The sequence below is a fragment of the Abramis brama genome (assembly GCF_963993115.1).
Source record: "Abramis brama genome assembly, chromosome: 6".
In the NCBI taxonomy this organism is placed as follows: Eukaryota; Metazoa; Chordata; class Actinopteri; order Cypriniformes; family Leuciscidae; genus Abramis; species Abramis brama.
Window position 1 is genome coordinate 16,795,477 of NC_139968.1, and position 21,734 is coordinate 16,817,210.

A 21,734-nucleotide genomic window follows, 5' to 3' on the forward strand; every position below is an offset into this window, starting at 1 on the left:
TTAAAGTGTAAATTAGTTGAAAGTTTAAAATAGTTTGAAGTTTAATTTAGTTTAAAGTTTAAATTAGTTGAAAGTTTAAAATAGTTTGAAGTTTAATTTAGTTTAAAGTTTAAAATAGTTGAAAGTTTAAAGTAGTTTGAAGTTTAATTTAGTTTAAAGTTTAAATTAGTTGAAAGTTTAAAATAGTTTGAAGTTTAGTTTAGGGTGTTCTGGGTGGTTGCTATGGTGTTGCTAGGCGGTTGCTAGGGTATTCTGGGTGGTTGCTAGGGTGTTGCTAAGCGGTTGATAGGGTATTTTGGGTGGTTGCTAGGGTGTTGCTAGGCGGTTGCTAAGGTATTTTAGGTGGTTGCTAGGGTGTTCTGGGTGGTTGCTAGGCGGTTGCTATGGTATTTTGGGTGGTTGCTAGGGTGTTGCTGGGCGGTTGCTAGGGTGTTCTGGGTGGTTGCTATGGTGTTCTGGGTGGTTGCTATGGTGTTGCTAGACGTTGCTAAGGTATTTTGGGTGGTTGCTAGGCGGTTGCTAGGGTGTTATGGGTGGTTGCTAGGGTATTCTGGTTGGTTGCTAGGGTGTTCTGGGTGGTTGCTAGGCGGTTGCTATGGTGTTTTGGGTGGTTGCTAGGGTGTTGCTAGGCGGTTGCTAAGGTATTTTGGGTGGTTGCTAGGCGGTTACTAGGGTGTTCTGGGTGGTTGCTAGGGTGTTCTGGGTGGTTGCTAGGCGGTTGCTAGGGTTTTTTAGTGGTTGCTATGGTGTTGCTAGGCGGTTGCTAGGGTGTTCTGGGTGGTTGCTAGGGTGTTGCTAGGCGGTTGCTAGGGTATTCTGGGTGGTTGCTAGGCGGTTGCTAGGGTGTTCTGGGTGGTTGCTATGCTGTTGCTAGACGGTTGCTAGGGTATTCTGGGTGGTTGCTAGGTGGTTGCTAGGGTGTTTTGGGTGGTTGCTAGGCGGTTGCTAGGGTGTTCTGGGTGGTTGCTATGGTGTTGCTAGGCGGTTGCTAAGGTATTCTGGGTGGTTGCTAGGCAGTTGCTAGGGTGTTCTGAGTGGTTGCTATGCTGTTGCTAAGGTGTTCTGGGTGGTTGCTAGGCGGTTGCTAGGGTGTTCTGGGTGGTTGCTATGGTGTTGCTAGGCGGTTGCTAGGGTATTCTGGGTGGTTGCTAGGCGGTTGCTAGGGTGTTCTGGGTGGTTGCTATGGTGTTGCTAGGCGGTTGCTAGGGTGTTCTGGGTGGTTGCTATGATGTTGCTAGGCGGTTGCTAAGGTATTCTGGGCGGTTGCTAGTCAGTTGCTAGGGTGTTCTGGGCGGTTGCTATGGTGTTGCTAGGTGGTTGGTAGTTGTCATAGATGGTTACTATGGAGTTTTTATAGAGTCCTTAGCATGATCTTGGTATGATTTAGCACTTAACTAATTGATATTAGCATGTAGCTATTCACTGCTAGCATGTGTAGCATGTTGGAAGTGCTGTTTGCTAGCATGAGTCAAAAGAGCCAAACCTCATCTCTATACGATGTTCTGATACAGAGATATAGGTCTTGCAAAACGGTTGCTAGGGTACTCAAGTTTGGTTGCTATGGAGTTGCTTGGGAGCTTGAAGCTTTAAACTTAAAACGTTTAAAGTGGTTTGAAGTTTAAAGTAGTTTACGAGTTTTGAGTTTAAGTTTAAATGAGTTTAGTGTGTGTGTGTGTGTGTTCACACACACACACACACACACACACACACACACACACACACACACACACACACACACACACACACACTCAGAGTTTATGAGTTTAGAGTTTTTAAGTGTATAAATTGATGAGTTTATAAGTGTTAGAGTTTTTGAGTTTAGAGTTTATAAGTTTTAAATGAGTTTAGAGTTTATAAGTTTTAATGAGTTTAGAGTTTATAAGTTTAAATGAGTTTAAGAGTTCAGAGTTTATTAATTTATGAGTTTAAGAGTTCATAAGTCTATGAATTCATGAGTTTATAAGTTAATTAGTTTATAAGTGTATGAGTTTAGAGTTCATTAGTTTAAATGAGTCTCATTGGCTAATATAGTATATAGAACGGCAGTTTGGTTTAGTCTTCAAGGTATTTTGATTTGAATTTTCGTCGGTTGGTGAGTTTGAATCTGGATTTGAATTTTTTAGAACTCCCCAATGTAAGTCAATGGGAGTTTTTCCGAGTTTTGATCGTCATTTTTAGGAAAACCGTAAGTCCAATCAGTCTGAAAAGATATAGCACACTAAGTCAGAACAGTTTGAGTGTCTGAGCCGAGTTTGGAGTATGTAGAGTTAAAGCTCTAGGAGGAGTTTGAGTCAGATTTTTTTCCGCTCAGAAGAATAATAATAATAATAAGTTTAAGTACAATATCAGTATGTTGGCTCTCTCAAGCCAACTTAATAAGTTTAAATAGGATTTCAGTAAGTTGGCTCTCCAAGCCAACTTAATAATAATAATAATAATAAGTTTAAATAGGATTTCAGTAAATTGGCTCTCCAAGCCAACTTAATAATAAATGTTATTGTTTCCGTTGTATTTGACCCATTGTAATCTTGTATTCTAATAAATAAGGTTGTTATGACACCAACATTTTAGATCCCTTCTAGGTAATTCCTATACCACAGCGAAAACTACTTGCATAGCTAATAAGAAGTTCAAACATTATTAAAGACAAATAAACAGTCAAATGAACAAAAAAATAATGCATAATGAAGAATAATCTCTTTCGTGTCTTGAATGTTTAAATCGGCAAGACTTAATTAAGTGGAAATTCGAAACAATTCCGTCAGCTGTCCTGAGCGTCTTTCATGCTGGTCCCGGTCCATCGGGCAGCCCTTATTGTTGAGCCCTGTATCTAATCGCTTCCTCTTATCTGTTAGGTGGAAAAATGGACAGTGGGGACCAGAGGGGTCTCACGGCACAGGACGAGGAGACCATGTGCACGTCAGCCTCTGAGGGTCTGGAGGAAGGCGAGGTGGAGGGAGAAACTCTCCTCATTGTGGAATCGGAGGACCAGGCGTCTGTGGATCTGTCTCATGACCAGAGCGGAGACTCTCTGAACAGCGACGTCGGTGAGGACGGAGAGGGGAGCTGGAACGAGGACATGTCGTTCTACTGCGACAAGTGCCACAAATGGATCCCGGCCGGTGAGAAGACCATTAACAAGGGACGACATGTCTGATATGTGACCAGTTTAAGATGTGATGTTCAACTTGGGCTGCATTTGTTCACTCAATAAAGACTGATCTGAAAAAAGTGTGCTTCGTCTCAGAGCTGTCTTTTTCGTGATTTTTTTTTTTTCTTCCTTGTTTGGTTCAGCTCAGCTACGCGGAGAGCAGCCCAGCTACCTGAAAGGAGACAACTTCTTCAAGTTCACCTGCTCGGATTGTGCGGAAGACGGGAAGGAGAATTTTGAGAGGATGAGGCTGACCTGGCAGCAGGTACGCACTCGGGAGCAATGGAAATAAACAAAAAACGTATCTGAAAACACATTTCAGGATTTGTCCTGAAAGGAAATCTGTGTTTATATACCTAAAATAGCATTACAAAAATGGGAAATCTCATAATATTCAAATAAAGACTTGATTTGATTCTGCATTCTGGTAATAAAAGGGTCTGAATTGTTTGATTTTATGCTCATAGGTGGTTATGTTGGCCATGTATAACCTGTCTTTAGAGGGCACCGGACGACAAGGTTACTTCAGATGGAAGGAAGATATTTGTGCGTTTATCAGTCGGCACTGGACGTTCCTACTTGGTTCCAGGTGAGACTGAGTATCAAAACTGTTATATTTAGTTTTTAAAATCACCTGATTTTTAAAGGCGAGTATGTTTATATTTTATGATTATTCATGCTCAGAAAGAAGACGTCCACGTGGTGGAGCACCGTGGCAGGGTGTCTGTCTGTCGGCAGCCCAACATTTTTCCGCTCCGGTGCGCAGGAATTCGGAGAACCCGGCTGGTGGAAGCTAGTCCAGAACCGGCCACCGACTCTGCGGCCCGAGGGGGAGAAAAGCTCTGCGGCCTCAATAAAGGCCAAAGGTAGTAGAAGTTTGGTGAACGTGATTTTACCAAGTACAACATGTTGTTGAATCAGCATCTTTGTTGATCCTGGAACAACATTTCAATCCATTTCCAATCCAAGCATTTCCCTCTATCATTTTGAGCACTGTTGATCTGATTCTTAAATGCCTCTGATTGGCCATTGGGTTGACACGCTCAACATATCTGTGATTGGCTACAATGACATCTTTGACGCTCTTCAGCGAGCGCTTGCATAGATACACAGGGGAGCATTTAAAAGCAGGCATCTATCAGCAGATCCCTAATATATCCGCTTCTAGACGGATCAGCTGATAGACGCTGCTTTCAAGCACTCGATGAAGAGCGTCAAAGACAACATGTTTTGAAGCGTTTATCATTGTAGCCAATCACATACATATATGTTGTGCATGTCAACACAATGGCCAATCAGAGACATATATGTTGAGCACGTCGACACAATGCCCAATCAGAGGTGTTTAAGAAAATCCGTTCAACAGCGCTCAAAATGCTAGAGGGAAATGCTGGTATCATCACATTTTTTAAACTTCAGTACTGACTTGGTACCGAAGTCGGTACTTTTGACAACTCTAGTAATGCTGTATATTTTCCTTCATTTTAAATGTAAATGTAACATTTTGGGGTCTGCATGTTGTTATTCCAGCTGTGTCGAAGCCGTCCCTCGACCCCATAATCACTGTGGAGGGTTTGAGGAAGCGTGGAAGTCGGAACCCAGTGGAGAGCGCTATGCAACTGAAAGAAAAGCGTTCCCGAACACAGGAGGCAAAGGAGATCCGGCGTGCACAGAAGGAGGCGGCCGGGTTCCTTGACCGCAGTGCCTCATCCACACCTGTAAAACTGGGCAACCGTGGGCGGCGTTCGGATCCGTATCTGGAGAAGGGTGAAGTCATTGACTTTTCCTCTCTCAGCTCATCGGACAGGACCCCGCTCACCTCTCCCTCCCCCTCCCCCTCGCCCGACTTCTCCGCCCCTGGAACGCCCGCTTCACACTCTGCTACGCCCAGCCTGCTGTCAGAGGCCGATCTCATCCCGGATGTCATGCCCCCTCAAGCTCTGTTCCACGGTGAGTTGATGCTCATGCTTACTGGCCAAACACTTACTTACTTTTCTAAACAAACTTAGGCCGCGTGTCCAACAGTTGAAAACGCTTAGCTGTGGGCGCTTGAGAGTGTTTTGTTCAGTTGATAAGGAATATCAGCAGAAGTGTTACTATCTCATTTCACAGATAGTTTGTTTCTGTGTTGTTTTTTTTATATAAAAATGTCGATACGTTGTAAAGTATTTTCTCTGGCTCTTGTTTTAAATTATTTTGTTCCATTATTATGCTTGTTGTTGTCATCTGTTGACGTTGTACAAGCAGAATGTGATGGTTGGTCGGTGTGGTATTAGTCCCGCCCCTCCTCCACTGTGATTGGACGGCTTGGTAAAAAGTGACAGTGATGAGCGCTGCGTTTTACCCAAAGTTGAACATTCTTCAACTCTCGTGACTGGTAAAAAACGCTCATCGCTTCAGCGTGAAATAGACACTCCTTACGCTCCTGACGTTTTAAAAACGCAGCGCTCCCATTGAAAACAATTGGAAAAATCCGCCAAAAAACGCTTTGGTGGACACAGGGTCTTACAGTTTCCACCTGATAGATGCTAAGATGGGCGAAAAGATGGCATAGACTTACCTTGAGGGGTCTTTACCTTGATACCAGGTAGCACTAGTACATACACATAGTAACATTCTACGAACCACTCATAACACCCTTGCAACCACATGGCAAGAGTACCACCTTGAGCACCCTAGAAATGCCCTAGTGCCCAACCAGAACACCTTTGCAACACCCTTGTAATGTCCTACCAACCACTCCTTGTTTTATAGCTCATATATTGATATTTTAAACATATGTTTGGTAAAAACAGACTTAGTCGCAGCACTTTCATTCACTTCATCTCTAATCACTGTATGACTTTCCATCAGACGATGAAGAATTGGATGCTGAGGGTGTTATCGACCCCGGGATGGAGTATATACCCCCTCCCAGCATGCCTTTGGCCACTGGCACCATTATGGTCAGGAAAAAGCTACGTCCGGCCGAGCTGATCAAACAAGAACTGGAGAGTGAAGACGAGGAGCGGGGTAGAGATGGCGAGGAAGACGAGGGCCAGGACGAAAGCTTGTTGCCGACGGGACGGGGGTGTGGTATAGAGCGGAGGAAGGTTCTCCAGGATAAGGGTGAGGGTTGCGTGCCTTTGCCCGCCCCTCGTTACACGTTCATCAGCCTTTACGAGGAGCGCGTGCTGCTCCACAAGCTAGAGGCTTGTCCGCAAGCGCTAGCCGTCACGCCACAGGCCAAAAGGCTGCATCGCAAGCTACTCGTGCGCCAGGCGAAACGAGAGCGAGGGCTTCCCCTGCTGGATGTGGATCAGGCCGTGAGTGCTACACTCAGCCTGGTGGGGGGCGTGTACGGGGCACAAGGGGGTTTGGCCAGCCACAGGACGAGCAGAGAGGAGAAATACAGAACCACCAGCCAGGACCTTCGTATACTCGATCGCTTTCAGGTAAGCCATAAGAAAACCTGTATGGTATGTAATTTAACTTCAAGTGAGAAACTTGTTTAGATGTCTTGTGTTTTGTTTTTTCAGTCAACAGTGTCCATAAGGAAAGGGTTCTATCAGCCCACAGTGTCCTTCTGGCACAGGCTAATGGGTTCTGATGCCTGCATGGATCAGACCATCAAGAGTCCCTACACATCCAGAGTGCTCAAGCCATACATCAGGTACACGCATGGACACATCTGAGCATTTACTCAATGTTAATTTCTTCTTATTAGAGGCTGTTTGGATTTTTCATATTTTCTTGCTCTTTTGAATGAGATAAAAGGACTATATGTCCAAAAAGTGGCAAGTCCGTCTTGAAATTTAGCAAATATTTTATACTTGAGGTTTGTGAAATAGTCTACCATTTATTTGGATTCCTATTGCATTGCATTCTTCTTCTCACCAAGGCTGCATTTATGTGACCAAAAATACAATAAAACAGTAATATTGTGAAATATTACTACAATTTAAAAGGACTGTTTTCTATTTTAAAATTTAAGATCCATTTTATTTCTGTGATGTAAAGCTAAATTTGCAGCTTCATTACTCCAGTCTTTAGTGTCACATAATCCTTCAGAAATCATTCTAATATGCTGATTTGCTGCTCAAGAAACATTTATTATTATCAGTGTTGTTGTTCTGCTTCATATTCATATTTTTGATAAATAGAAGGTTCAAAAGAACCACATTTATGAAATTAGTGCAACATTATAAATGTCTTTACTGTCACTTTTGATCAATTTATTGCATTTAAGGATTAATTTCTTTCGAAAAACAATTTTTACTGACCCCAAACTTATGAATGGTAGTAAAATTTAGTATATTCCTAATGACCATGGTTTTTACAAATACACCCCTAGTTGATGTTCAGTCCACCCAAATAATTTATGGAAACTAAGCTGCAAAACTAAGTCACAGTTATGAGCCTTGAGGACATTAACATATGATTCCTGCTCAGTAGCTTTGTGTGTGTTTATGTGTAGGAGAGACTACGAGAGTCGGCCGCTGAAGATGCGTTTACTCTCAGAGATCCGTGCGTACCATCACAAGAAGGACCCGACTTGGGTAGCTGAACCTGACGCGCCTATAGACTACTGCTACGTACGGCCCAATCACATCCCTTCTGTCAACTCCATGTGCCAAGAAATCTTCTGGCCTGGTAATCATCATTTCATCCTGTCAAATACAGATTTTTGGATAAAACTAGTTCCTGAAGGAATAAAAATGGGGTCTTTTGCCCGTCAGGTATCGACCTATCAGAGTGCCTCCAGTACCCAGACTTCAGCGTAGTTGTGCTTTACAAGAAAATTGTGATCGGTTTTGGTTTCATGGTGCCAGATGTGAAGTACAACGAGGCCTACATCTCCTTCCTGCTGGTGCATCCGGAATGGAGGCGAGCTGGTATCGCCACGTTCATGATTTACCATCTCATTCAGGTGAGAAACTGAAATCGTGATATGGTTTAGGATGTCATTTAATTAATTAAATAAATGCGCTGCACGTTTTAGAGTAAAGCACGGCAATGTTCACACGTGAGCAGCTCATAGTTTTTAGTGCATTTTAAGGCGAGACATGGCAGGCAAAAATATTGTTGTTTTTTTAACTGGTCAATTTTGAGATTTTTGGATATTTGTCTTCAATAACATGTCTTCTTTCAGACTTGTGGTGAAAAAAAGTCAGAAATACACATTTAGGTCTTTATTTTATTACACTTTGTCTGTTTGCGTCTGTAGATTTCTCATAAATTCAACAAAAGTTGGCGTTCTTAAAGGTCCCGTTCTTCGTGATCCCATGTTTCAAACTTTAGTTAGTGTGTAATGTTGTTGTTAAAGTATAAATAATATCTGTAAAATTATAAAGCTCAAAGTTCAATGCCAAGCGAGATATTTTATTTAACAGAAGTCGCCTACAGTGAACGGCCCGTTTGGACTACATCCCTCTACTTCCTTCTTTAATGACGTCACTAGAACCGTTTTTTGACTAACCTCCGCCCACAGGAATGCTCCCTCAACTCTACCGAAATTCGTTTATGTAGCCTACTTGCGCACTTCTTATAACTTACTGTGTTTACTCAGCTCTTACGGTGATTTTCTGAAGTAAAACTGACGCTTCATCTTTTGTGTGATGTACAATAAACTTTATTAAACTCATCAGTATATGTTTGATCATCATTCAGACAGCAGACTTGTAGGCTATTAATAAATAATGGATACATACAAGCAGATGACAAATACGTTATAATAACCGTAATTAAACTACTAAACTATACCTGTTTCATCTCTATACAGCACTCTGACTCTGTAGGCATTATTGTCCGACTCGAAATGAACACCGTTACTGAGAGTTTCTGATATTATCATCATTCCGTGAGATGAAATTGTCCTGAGAGACTGAGCGCGAGCTCATGAGGCTCCGCCCCCTGGGTCGTCCAGCAGCAGCTTATTTGCATTTAAAGGGCACACACAGTACATTACGCGTTTACAGACAGGATCCATCTTGGAAAACAGTCTCGACTAATCGAGCCATGAACGCCGTGCTACGCTAGATTTCACAAACGTAATTCCTATCGACCAGCTCACTTAGCACGGCGTTCGTGACTCGATTAGTCGAGACTGTTTTCCAAGATGGATCCTGTCTGTAAACGCGTAATGTACTGTCTTTATAAAGTATCTTCTTATTAAACTGTCTGTACAGTTACAAAGTTCTCAATGCTTCGGTTTGCATGTAGGGACCCTCATTATGCTACCATGTTAGTGTGAGGCTGTTTTGAGCCTTGTTAGTGGTATTAACTAGCGATTTACTTTTACTTACTCTGTGCCCCATATACTTGCGTTATAAGCTAATCTGTTTTTAGAGATAAAACTCTTTGCATCCGATTTTCATGAAAACGCATCCCAGGGAACGATCGACTCCCATGTGTTAATTACCCCTAGGTTCATTTTTCACCGGAGTTGTCCTTTAATCAACACGCTGCTCCGCGATCTCTGTCTTCTTCCTGTCATCACACGCACCGCTGGATAGCTCTCTCTCTCCTGTACAGTGCTGTCGGATCCAAATATGGTCATTTCTTTTTTATCAGCAACCAATCGTGAAAGTAAAAGGACTGAATGCGCAATCTCATTGGCTGATGATAAATCTTTAAAGCCCGTTTTCTCAAAATTACTTTTCTCTCATACTCCAAGTCCGAAATCTCCACTTCAGTAGCACCGATATACACCAAACTTTCCAGTCTTGTACCTAGTTATATTATGAAGACATTTACAGAGGGATTTGTAAATATATTATTCCTAGCCTGATTTATATAACATTTTATTCCAAAAAACATGGCGAAAATAATTTTTTTAAGGCTATTGACAGTATTTTCTGATTTACAGGATAACAAAAGTAGATATCCATAAATCCCTCTGTAATTTTTTTCCCATCTAATATGTGAACACAATGAAAAAATAATTTTTAACCTGGCTTTATCCAAAACTGATTTCGTTTTTTAAAATATATGCAAATTAGCACATATTTAATTAGATATTGCCTAATTTGCATATTTAAACATTAAATTACAGAAAACTTGTAATACATTTTTTTTCTCATCTTAATGTAGGTAATCAACTGGGAAAGTTTCATGGTGATATCTGCTAGTTAAAAAAAAGTACCCTATTCACCTGTAGTGTCTCGCCTTAAATCGCACTTCGATTTTTTCCCTCTCAAATCACGCAGCCCTAGATCATACAGGGATCTCTTTCTTGTCTCGTCTCTGTAGACATGTATGGGAAAGGATGTGACCCTTCACGTATCGGCGAGCAACCCTGCCATGCTGCTCTACCAGAAGTTCGGCTTCAAGACAGAGGAGTACATCCTGGACTTCTATGATAAATATTACCCGGTGGACAGCAAAGAGTGCAGACACGCATTCTTCCTGCGCTTGCGCCGCTGAGGACGTGACATGATGCACAACACAAACTGGAAACAGTCTGAAATGTAAGTCAGGGAGTGTTTGTTGGTGTTTTCAGTCAAATTTGTTGCGTTACTTCCCATTTGAGGCTTAGTTTGACATGCTATTTCATTTTATATGTGGTTCGATGTTTAAAACAAAGCAAAGGATATTTTATTTCTCTGTATACACACCATGATGATAACTCTCTTCCTTCTTTACATCAAGCATCTTTTTTGTAGTTAAAAAAATTGGTGTTTATTTTTAACACTCATGTTTTTGTATGCACACACAATTATAAAAATGTTGCCACCTGTTAATTAAATATTGAAATGTTCAATATTGTGTTTTTTTTTGTTTTTTTCATGTTAAAGCTGCAAATCAGTAATTTGGTGCTAATATTATAAGTTCCACACATTTTGAAATGAATTGCATTTTTGTGAAGAGTCATCTGAATGGTGTTTACTCACATAAGATGAAGACTACTCATAATATATATTTTTTCTACGAGTACAGTAAGTGTTTTAATTATAGAGTATATCGTGCAGGTCGGAGAAAATCCTCAGGCTGGCTGCCGCCTCTAGATACACCAATAGCGCAGTGTAGGTTGCAAAGAGCGAAAATTAGACAACAGAACACAATTATCATCTTGCTTCATCAGCGGAAACAATGGGAGAATCAGTACCTGTACAGTCTCAAAAAAACGTGTGTAATTAACGGTACGGCATACACACAATGAAACGCCCAAGTTGCTGCATTTTCTTGAACGGGTAAGGAAAGGAAATGAAACTCACTAGCTATATGTGTAATTTAAATAAATTTCAGATTTTAATTCAGTGTTGTTCTCCGAGCTTTCGTGGGCGAAAATCAATACTTTCAACAGGAGTCCATGTGATGGTGAAGACTGTATAGCAAGGACATCTTGGGAGAGATGCAACGCGTTCAAGTTGTTTACGCAAATTTGCCGCATTAAAGGGATAGTTCACCAAAATGTTTTCATTCTTTCATTAATTACTCACCCTCACGTTCCAAACCCATACGACTTTTGTTCATCTTCGGAACACAAATGAAGATCTTTTTGACGAAATCTAAGAGATTTCTATCCATCCATTGACAGCTACGCAACTGATACTTTGACGCTTCAAAAAGTTCATAAAGAGATCGTAAAACTATGAATTGTATGGTTTAGTCCAAATTTTCTGAAGAGACACGATCATTTTATATGATGAACAGATTAAATGTAGGCTTTTATTCACATAAACATTCATCAACACATCAGTTGTGGTAAACGGAAGCGCAAGCCTGTTCGCTTGACGTGTGAGAGCCAATGAGGTTCATTCTCGTGTTACGCAGCACGTTTGGGCTTCCGCTAGAACCAAAGAGGTTTGTTTTCGCGCGTCAAGCAGGTTCGGTTGAGCTTTTGTTTATGTTCACTGATTATGTGAATAAAAGCATAATTTCAATCTGTTCATCATATAAAGCGATCATGTTTCTTCATACAAATTGGACTAAACCGCTCGATTCATATGGATTAGATTTACAATCTCTTTATGAACTATTTAAAGAGTCTAGTTGAGTATCTGTCAATGGAGGGACAGAAAGCTCTCAATTGCATTAAAAAATATCTTTATTTGTGTTCTGAAGATGAACGAAAGTTTTACAGGTTTGGAACGACACGAGGGGTGAGTAATTCGAATTTTCATTTTTGGGTGAACTAACCCTCAAACCAACAGAAAGCTGTGTGTGAGCTGTGTGTGAGCTCTGTGTGCTTCATATATTGCTACACTAATGCTAATAGACCTTTTTTGCCAGCAAAATTTTGCTAACGTGACCCCAAACTAACACCGTTGTGGTATTGCTAAAAGAAGAGTACAAATATTAATGCTAGAAGTTAGAACTACTGAATAATGCATCTATTTAATCACTCTATTTGTAAACCGTGATAATCAGGAAATCACACTTTTACTTAAAATGATCAAATCACATCAAATATATTTAGAAATAAGAATTTTGCATCTATATGGTCAATGATAAATGTTTAGTCCATATGGCTGTAATAAGCAATAATTAGTTCTGAACGTCAGTTTTGCTGGTGAGATGAGTATCTTGACTTGTTTTGGTTCAGGTGGCAATTTTAAAAGGAGGACCTAAACAAATCTCCAAGTACTGTATTGCACTGATGGGATTTGGTTTGAGTGAGATGTGGAATGTCTCATGAGAACGTATCCAGTCCAGACACGCTCCTGGCCTTGGTGTGGCGCTGTAGCAGACCCTGTCCCATGTGAGCTGCCATCAGAGAGACCACAGAACTGCTCCCGGCGGCCACGGCAATATCATACGCCGTCTGGCCCCGATCATTCTGCTTTCTGATACTTGCGTTACACCTATACAAGACCAAGATTTTTTTTTAAATCAAGCCTGTGTAACTTTAACACCATTTGTGTTTGTGAATCTCACCCCAGGAGTATCTCAGCGCTCTTCAGACCTTCATTTCCCAGAGCCGCAGCCTCATGCAGGGCCGTGTTATTCAACCTGCGACCCACACAGATGATAAAAAAAGCAGTTTAGCTCAGATTATTACTGGATGAGCTTGAAGCTTGTTTTCAAACTCACGGTCCAGATGCTTGGTTAACGTCGGCTTCTCTCTGCACCAGCACAGGAATGACATCATGATGCCCGTTTAGCACTGCAGCAACCAGAGCAGGACGCCCATCACTTCCCAAACATGCTGGATCAGCACCCTGCAGAACAAAACACACCCTTTACAGGTTTATACAGCTACACAATTAACCCTATGAAAGCTTGTTTCCATCATGGAATAAAAAATAAAAAAAGAAGGTAATTCTGACTTTTATAACTCGCAATTCTTGACTTTTTTTCTCTTAAAATTGTTAGATATAGTCTAGATGAGTTATACAGTTAGAATTGCGAGATATAAACTCGCAATTGCAAGAAAAAAAGTAAACACTTTTTGCAAATTTTGGTAATTGTGACTTTTTATCTCACAATTTTGACTGTATAACTCGCATACAATTGCAAGTTTTTATTTCTCGCAATTGAAAGTTTATTTCGAGATTTCGCGATTCTTCTTGATTTTGCCGACAAACATTGTGACCGCACCTTACGTCATCTGAAACTATGAATTTTGCTGATGTTTGGAGTGCTGTGATTGGCTCTTTAGCCTCACCTCATCCAATAGCTGCTGCACCACTGAGATCCGGCCCCGCCCCTCAGGCCCCACCTCCTTAAGGAGAACACTGTCTTTAGACTCCTGAGAAAGACATTAACATTCTATTCTAGTCTTATAAATGAAAAGGGTTATTATGTCAGTGTTTGTGTGTGTGATGCTGACCGACTGCTTTTCTGTAGCGTCTGAGGTCCAGGTCTTTTTCGGCTTCTTTCTTTTGGCTGACAATCCTGCTGTAGTAATGTTACTCTCTGTACAAACAACATATGATACAGAAAAATAGTCATAATTATCACTTTTATCATTTTCTTTTAATGAATAAATAATAGATGTATCAAAAAGTAGTAAGAGAAACAAATACATGGTTAATATTCGTTATTAATAAATATTTTGATGCTTAATGTTTTATTACTATTGTAAATTATAATTAAATGATTAATTAATAAAACAATTACTATTATTTAAAAGTGTATGTATTATAATTAATAATTCAAATGGTAATAATAATTAAAACAAGAAATAATGAAATAAATTAAGTTATTTAGTATGTCAGTTGTCTTTAGCATATTCAGTTATGTCTCCACAAGGAATATATAAAAAAAAAATGAAGATTACTAATTAGTTACTACTAATTTATTAATAAATATTATGATGCTTAATATCTCATTGTTATTATAAATTATACCATTAAATGATTAATAGTTTACTATTTGTATTATTTACCATGAAAATGGCTTAATAAACACACTAAATAATACAATGTCTTAGGGTACGTTTACATGACGATGATGTACTAAAAACGTAAAAGTTTTTTCGTGTACAGACGACAACATTGTCAGAACGTTCCCCGTTCACAGTGATACGCGAAAACGACTAAAACGCTGCTTTATTCATGCCAGGCCAGTAGTTGGCGATGTTACTTTGTAAAGAAACACAACGCGCCTATAGACTGAACACGTAATACACATGCGCATGATGTCACCGTTTTCACAAATTCGCGTTGAAAACTATGTCGTGTAAACGGCCTCTTGATGACATTTGTTTGAAGCTTAGTAGGCAATAGAAAATATCATTAGTTCAGTATAACAGCAGTAGTAGTCAATGTAAAGGCCCCATCATGACAGAAAACCAGTCATATGTTTTTTACCCGGACTGGCTGAACTCCTGCCTTCTGTCACGGCACTGAGGTTCAGACTCTGATGCCACAGATCGGCTCTGCTGTCCTGCAGAAGACGACTGGAAAAAGACAACACACACGCTGAAAAACATGCAATGCTCAAGAGACTCTCTTCAGACTCTATATAAAAGCTCTCAGGAGTGTTTCTTACCCTGGATCCCTCCGGTGAGGCACAGATGAAATTGATGTGCAGACTGACTTCATAGCTGTCCTCCTGAATAACAGCAGAGATCATCTGGAGAGCAAAAACATGTTTAGGAAATGCAAATAATGATCATAAAAATAAAAATACAGGAATCAAATAAAAAAAGTATATAAAATTAATAACAATAGCAGTAGTGCAAGTAAATAAATACATTTCAGGAATAAAAAATACACGTAAAAAGTATAGTTTTTAGTGGTCCTACTCTGCCCAGCCGAGGTTCTCCAATCAGAGCTCTGAACTCATTATTATTCTGAGTGTAACTGCGCAGATGAGCGCAGATGTGGTCCACCTGCTTCCTCCAGAACCCTGAATTAAAAGCAAATACAAAAAGTCATGCATATTTATTTGTTTATAAAAAAAAAAATCGTATTGTAAAGTAGCCTACCTCGGCCTGGACTAATGGCAGTGAGGAGGGGCTTCCTGTCACTCATCTGTTCCTGTCTGCTAAGCTCCGCCTCCCTCTGTTGGCTCTGTTTTTTCAGCTCAGTGCTGGATGGGAAAAACAGACCGACTGTCTGCGTCTGTGCATCTGCACACATGCGCAAACCCGCAGCGTGAGGCACGGTTGTAGATTCGGGCGCAGGAACCGCCTGCCAGGTGGCTGAGGGCTACATGAGAAAGAGTGAGAGAGAGAATGATATAACACACTGTAAGTTTTTAATGAGCGCCAAACAGTCCGTGCGCTGTACCTGATCAGCTTCCTGTGCGTCCTGTCCCTGCTTTACTTGTGAGGGCGTCCTGGGTGGGCCGTCCAGGAAGACACCACACACACCACAGTGATTAGCATACGGGTGACTGCTAGCTCCACACTGAGAACACGTCACAGCGCTGGCTTTGTGGCCCGGCTGCATGCGTCAACACAAAACCACACAGCATTTCGTTTATATAGTACAAACTTTGTTAAATATACACAATGATAGTTTGATGAAAAAAAATCTCCATATTATAATTAACACCAAATATCTAGTCTGGTGGAAAAAAAACGTTCTGTGAGAAAAAAGGTCCCATGAAGCTGCTTCATGATGCAGTTACATTCCAACGTTGATGTATTTCCTATTGACACAGGAAGTCGAGGCGGTACATATCAAAAGGCTCTAGTCGGTTCCTGATTAAAAATAATAGTAAATCCCTTTAACTGTTTTTGAAAATTTAAACCAGGGACACACAAAGCCAACCGTCGGGCAACGTCAGGGCGTTTTTGAGCATCGGCTGACTTCGTTTTCCGGTGTGTTTCGCACCGTTGACTTTAGTCGGACGCCGTTGGGGTTTTTTGGGCCGATTCAACAGCATTCTGTTGGCCAACACAACAAATCCTTGTGACCAACCTGCGAAATCTGCATGGGAAAATCTTCCTTCAAATGTAAAAAATTTCCCAAACAATGGTAAATGCGACTGCACCTTTAAAGTCCCCATGAAATCAAGTTTTTTGTCACCTTTGCACCACACCAGTCGCAGAATCGAGCATCCGAGTGGTTGACTCTATTGCACTTGGAGCAGGAGACCATTTTGCCCTGTGAACTGGGTACAGGCGCAGCTCTCTGTCCACTTAAAACAGGCTGTGGAATGATAAAGCACCATTATAACCACTGTAGTGTCCTATCACAATCCTAGTAATGATTCAGCACACTTCTGATTGGCTAATGCTGAATTTGAGGTAGGCGGGGCTCTTACTGTGGTTTGCTGAAGCAGCTGGGATTCACAAGTGACACAATGTGTGATGTGAGAGGGGTTTCCTGTCCCACACGAGCCACAGATTAACTTATCCTAGAATAATAGCGATTTAATATACTTAATTGAATTAATACATTTAATTGACTCACTACAGTGATCCACTACAGATAGACATGTACCTGTAGTCTCAGACTAGCCTGCGGCTGCAGTTGTTGAGCCAATGGAGACTCGCACACCACACATGTGGCCGTATTGAGAGGCACCATGGTTTTACAGTGCACGCATAGACCCATCTGTGAAAAAGCACAGCAAATACTCATATTATTGGGTATTGATCACTGATGATCTGAATACCATGGTATTGTGTAGTAACAAAGTATGTATTACCTGTCCTCCTTCAGTAGGGGGGAGTCTTTGACCAGGTATTGGGGGTACTGGTGATCCACAGTGCAGACAGAATCGGGCAAAAGGGTCTGAAGGGCGATGATTCAGGCACTTTGGACATCTTCAGAAAGATATATATTGCACACACACACAATCATGCTAGAATGATTTCTGTAGGATCATGTGACATTTTTTATCAAATAAATACAGCTTTGGACACTTCCGACACTTCAGAAACAAAAAAACTTAAGCAGGAGATGTTATTTTGAGCATGAAATGATTTAATTGTTAATATATGTATGTACTATGTACGTAACTGAGGCCAGCTAGTAAAAGCGGTGCATGTAAACCTCACTCCCCTGAAGAGGCGCACTAGCGGCTGACGCTACAGACTGTGGCCTTTAGCGTTCTTGTATGTCCGCCAACCTCCCGTGCCAGAAACATCCGTTTGAATCCCGCTTGGAGCAGTGCGAGTAGAACCGGAGGGGTTACATTGGTGCCGTGACCCGGATGGGAGTGAGCGTAACAGAGGCCAGACAGTGATCCGAGTAGAAACAGGGGAGTTACATATATTATCAATTAAATAATTTCATGCTCAAAGTAACATCTCTCCCTCTCGCTCACCTAAGGAAATCCGTCTCTCTCTGAATCCGTGATGTCTGAGTGCTTGTCAAGCTTCTTAAGGGACTTTCCACAACATCTGCACTCTGGTTCTGGTGGGATTGAGAATGCTGACGTTAAACAGGAAGTGTTCTGTTTCAGTTTTCTGCTTGAGATGACACTGATAGTGAGGGTTGTTGGAGAGTGTTTTGTGTATGTTGTAAACCTTTATTTGGTTTTCAACTGTCGGCCATGCAGATGAACCGGGGCCGAGACGCTGTGAGAGGAATCGAGGACCTTTCAGAGCTCTTCGAGATTCACTACTGGGAATATCTGGCATAAAAGAATGCAAAAAAGGCACAAGAAAGTGCAACTGAGTACGAATCTGAGATTAACAATTATTTTTAAATCATGGATTATAAATATTTTTTAAATCTCTCAAGCAATGTTCAGGTCTTATTTCCCACCAAAATCAAGAGAAAAGTAAATCATTTTTCACATAAAGAAAATATAGAAGCCTATATTTAAGTTGTTTTTATTTTTATTTTTGCATTGTTACATTGTTTGGCACATTAAAACTCCCTTGGCCAAATAGCCTACTGAAATGTAAATAATATTATCCTCATTACCGTAATGCAGGAACAATTATTAGTATTTTTTAAATGATAATGCATAATAATTTGTGACAAATGCACACTGGACTTATACCAAATGATTTACCTAAAAATTTAATAGAGGAAATGCCAGCTCCATTTTCGGTCTCCTTCAAATTCCTTGATGAATCCTGTTCAACATAAAGTACTGTTTATAATACATTCTTAAATCCATGCAATGTTATTACGGGAAAAAAAAATCCATAATGGATTTAATACTGACATTCTTGCCATTGATCGATCTGCCATTCTTCAAAGAGTCATCCTCGTGATCCGCAGTCTGATCCTCATCTGAACCAGGATCCACTATGAAAACCTTGGTGACGACAGCACTCTGTCGGCCATCGCTGTATTACATTACAAATGCTCTTTATTTGGGTCAATTTGAAGTCAAATTTGTTGCTGGGTGTTTCCCCACCAGGGCATTTTTGACTTTTAGAGAATAAACTCTCACGCATCAAATGAGAATTCTGTGGTTTTTATAAAAAATTTCGTAATATTTCCACCCCATTTTAAATAATGTAGTATCTTTAATAACATTCGGTTACGGAAATGACAGTGACAAAAATGACATTTTACACATTTTTGGAATAAAATGGAAATCTCTTTTGTCTGGCATGTCTCCACATAGAACAGATCTCTTAAAGTAACATGGTGAAGGAAAAATATGAGATGGGAGGGAAAAATTATATTTCGATGCTTTTGCATTCTCTCGCAAATGTTTTGTGTTCCCCCGAGAAAGTTTGTCTTTGTTGGCAAATAACTCTTTAAAAATCCCTCGTTTCTCGAGGGAATGCAAAACATTTGCGAGAGAATGCAAAAGCATTGACATTTTTTTCCAATGCTTTTCCCATCACCATGTCCCTAGGGGCTCCATACTTTTGCATTTCACAGATAAACTTTGTGTTCGCTCGCAAAACTTTTGCGATGAGGTGGAAGGAAAAAAACAAAATTTCAGTGCCTTTGCAAGAGAACGCAAAGGGAGGGACTTAGAGGGACGCAAATATGTTGCAAGCGAACCAAATTTGTCAGGGAAAAGCAATACTTTTGCTAGTTTCTTTAGAGAACACATACTTTTGTGAGGTAACGCAAATGTTTTGCAAGGGAACACAACACTTTTGAAAGAGAACAAAGTTTGGGAGCAAACATCAAGTTTGTCAGGGAAACACAATACTTTTGCTAATGCAATACTTTTGTGAGGTAACGCGAACGTTTTGTAAGAGAACGCAAAGTTTTCCGGGGGAACTTCTATACTTTTCTAGAGGCAAAGTTTATCTAGATAACGCAATAGTTTTGTTAAGTACAAAAACATTTAGCAAACGAACGCAAAGTTTGTCAGGGAAACGCAATACTTTTCTGGACGGAAAGTTTCCTTTAGATTACGCAATATTTTCGTGAGTTAAAGCAGTTTGTCAGGGGAACTCAATACTTTTGAAAGGGAACTCAAATATTTTGTGAGCTGACGCAAAGTTTGTCGGGTAAACCAACACTTTGAAAGAGAATTCAAATATTTTTGCAATCGAATGCAAAGTTTCTCGGGGACGCAATACTTTTGTGAGAGAGCGCAAACGTTTTGTGAGCGAATGCAAAAGCATTGAAATTTTTTCTCCCATATCATCTTTTCTAACGCCATGTCATCTTAGGGGCTCTGTAGGGTTTTGGAAAATAAATAAATACATTCAAGGCAAAAGTAGTAAAAAATAAAAATTTAATAAATGGTAGAAAAAAAAAAAGTTCCAAGACAGTTTTAATGTAATGCACAGAATATAACAAAAAGAAACAACCCCTGGCCCTGGGACATAATTTTGTACCCATAGTAAGTTGAAGAAACACCCAGCAATGTTATAAACAACACAACTATAAAATGTACCCACGTGGTGACAGCCATGGCTCTCACAGACACTTTCCCCACAGGTAAGCGAATAGGTTCAGTGAACTTCATAGTGCTGTTGCCACCAGAGCCCAGTCTCTTCATCTCCTCAGGCTTACTGCCATCCAGCGTGTACAGCAGCACACTCACATCAGAGGATTCTGGGATACATCATGTGCCATATCCATATCAATCACATGACGAGCAACAAACAAGCGTGTGTTAAAACCGCACACTCACCTGATTTGATCTCCACAGGAGTGCAGGAGTCAATCTCATGCTTGGCTTTACCTGGAGGAGGCATGCGAATGGGGATTATTTGAGGTGCTGCCACTGAACCTGCTGTCATGTTTGCACTCTTCAACCTGCAATATAGGAGGGAAAATACATTTTTACAGAACTACAGATGCGTTTAATTAAGCACATGCATTAAAAGGTGAAGTACATTAGGCTGTAGAAAATATGAGCTACTATCCAGACTATTTGTGTGTTTTAAGTAGCTCGAACCTGTAAAAATTTGAACCATAAGCGAAATGAACTCGCAGTGCACCGCTGTATCCAATGACACTAGTCTGTAAAGATAAACGCTGTTGAGTCGTCACGTATCCCATAGCAACTGAGTAGCCTGGTACGCATGCGCCCCCCCCCCCCCCCCCCCCATGCGTATATAAAAGAATAATAACGTCATCATGGCAACAGTGGAGTTACAAGCAGAAATGTGAAAGGCTATATTTACCTAAAGTGAACACATTAATTATTATTTATTATAAATTATATATATATTAAAAAAAAAATAATAATACTGCATAAAAGTGTCTACATTTATTATTTTGTGTGAGCCAATGCTTCCCCCTACAGGCCAGTTATGCATTTCTCAATAATGCATGTGAAACGATACATTATATTACAGAACACATTTTGTATAGATAAGTAGGCCTATGTCTTATGTATTTAATTATGTATTTCATAAGATATGCCCGTCAATGGCAAAGTAAACACACTGATGCTTCATTTGAGTTTTTCCCACAAACCCTTTTAACTGAAATGCCTGTGCTGGTTTATTTAATTATACTTATAAAAGAAGATAAGTGTCATTAGGAATAGGAAAGAAATAAAAAACAACAAAATCTTTCTATGATGGTGAATGTCATTTAACAAATAACAACACCCGATGTTAATATTAATTCTTCTCGTACTCCAGCAAAGTAGGTGGCGGTATGAAGCTTTTACTTGGTTCGCAATCTGCCTGTCTGTGTTGCCATGTCTTCCTTTTATTATTTACTTTGAGCTTGTTTTGGTTATACATATTGTAAATCGCGTTTGTGGGATTTATCGGCATACTTCCAGATTAAAGTCGGTGTTAACGACAGAAATAGCTTATTTTAACTTATTCAGAAGAAGAAAGTCGCTCATTTTTGCTAGTGTTTGATAACCC

General features: G+C 40.3%; 2 protein-coding genes across 5 annotated transcripts; one reads left to right on the plus strand and one right to left on the minus strand.

Moving 5' to 3' along the window:
- Positions 1 to 2,863: 2,863 nt before the first annotated feature.
- Positions 2,864 to 13,394, plus strand: kat14 (lysine acetyltransferase 14; the record flags this gene model as incomplete). Of its 4 annotated transcripts, none has more annotated exons than XM_084116791.1 (11): positions 2,864 to 3,122; positions 3,295 to 3,416; positions 3,619 to 3,740; positions 3,836 to 4,017; positions 4,682 to 5,101; positions 6,005 to 6,585; positions 6,670 to 6,803; positions 7,608 to 7,783; positions 7,870 to 8,060; positions 10,382 to 10,599; positions 13,207 to 13,394. In XM_084116791.1, the coding sequence occupies 10 exons, from the start codon at positions 2,864 to 2,866 to the stop codon at positions 10,553 to 10,555; spliced, it is 2,361 nt and encodes a 786-aa protein (XP_083972917.1). In that variant the 3' UTR covers positions 10,556 to 10,599; positions 13,207 to 13,394. The 4 variants fall into 4 exon arrangements, with proteins under 4 accessions (XP_083972917.1, XP_083972918.1, XP_083972919.1 ...); XM_084116792.1 differs by having other exon boundaries at positions 13,015 to 13,376; XM_084116793.1 differs by lacking the exon at positions 13,207 to 13,394 and adding an exon at positions 12,678 to 12,693.
- dzank1 (double zinc ribbon and ankyrin repeat domains 1) lies at positions 12,765 to 20,915 on the minus strand (the record flags this gene model as incomplete). Its single annotated transcript, XM_084118470.1, is given in 22 exon segments — positions 12,765 to 12,936; positions 13,010 to 13,084; positions 13,166 to 13,293; positions 13,740 to 13,823; positions 13,905 to 13,990; positions 14,887 to 14,930; positions 14,932 to 14,975; positions 15,068 to 15,151; positions 15,324 to 15,427; positions 15,507 to 15,729; positions 15,811 to 15,966; positions 16,555 to 16,677; positions 16,793 to 16,885; positions 16,972 to 17,085; positions 17,180 to 17,297; positions 17,801 to 17,889; positions 18,003 to 18,109; positions 18,497 to 18,560; positions 18,653 to 18,776; positions 20,304 to 20,460; positions 20,540 to 20,664; positions 20,807 to 20,915. Coding segments are annotated over 22 exon segments (2,418 nt in total). The 5' UTR covers positions 20,911 to 20,915.
- Between the last annotated feature and the right edge of the window lie 819 nt (positions 20,916 to 21,734).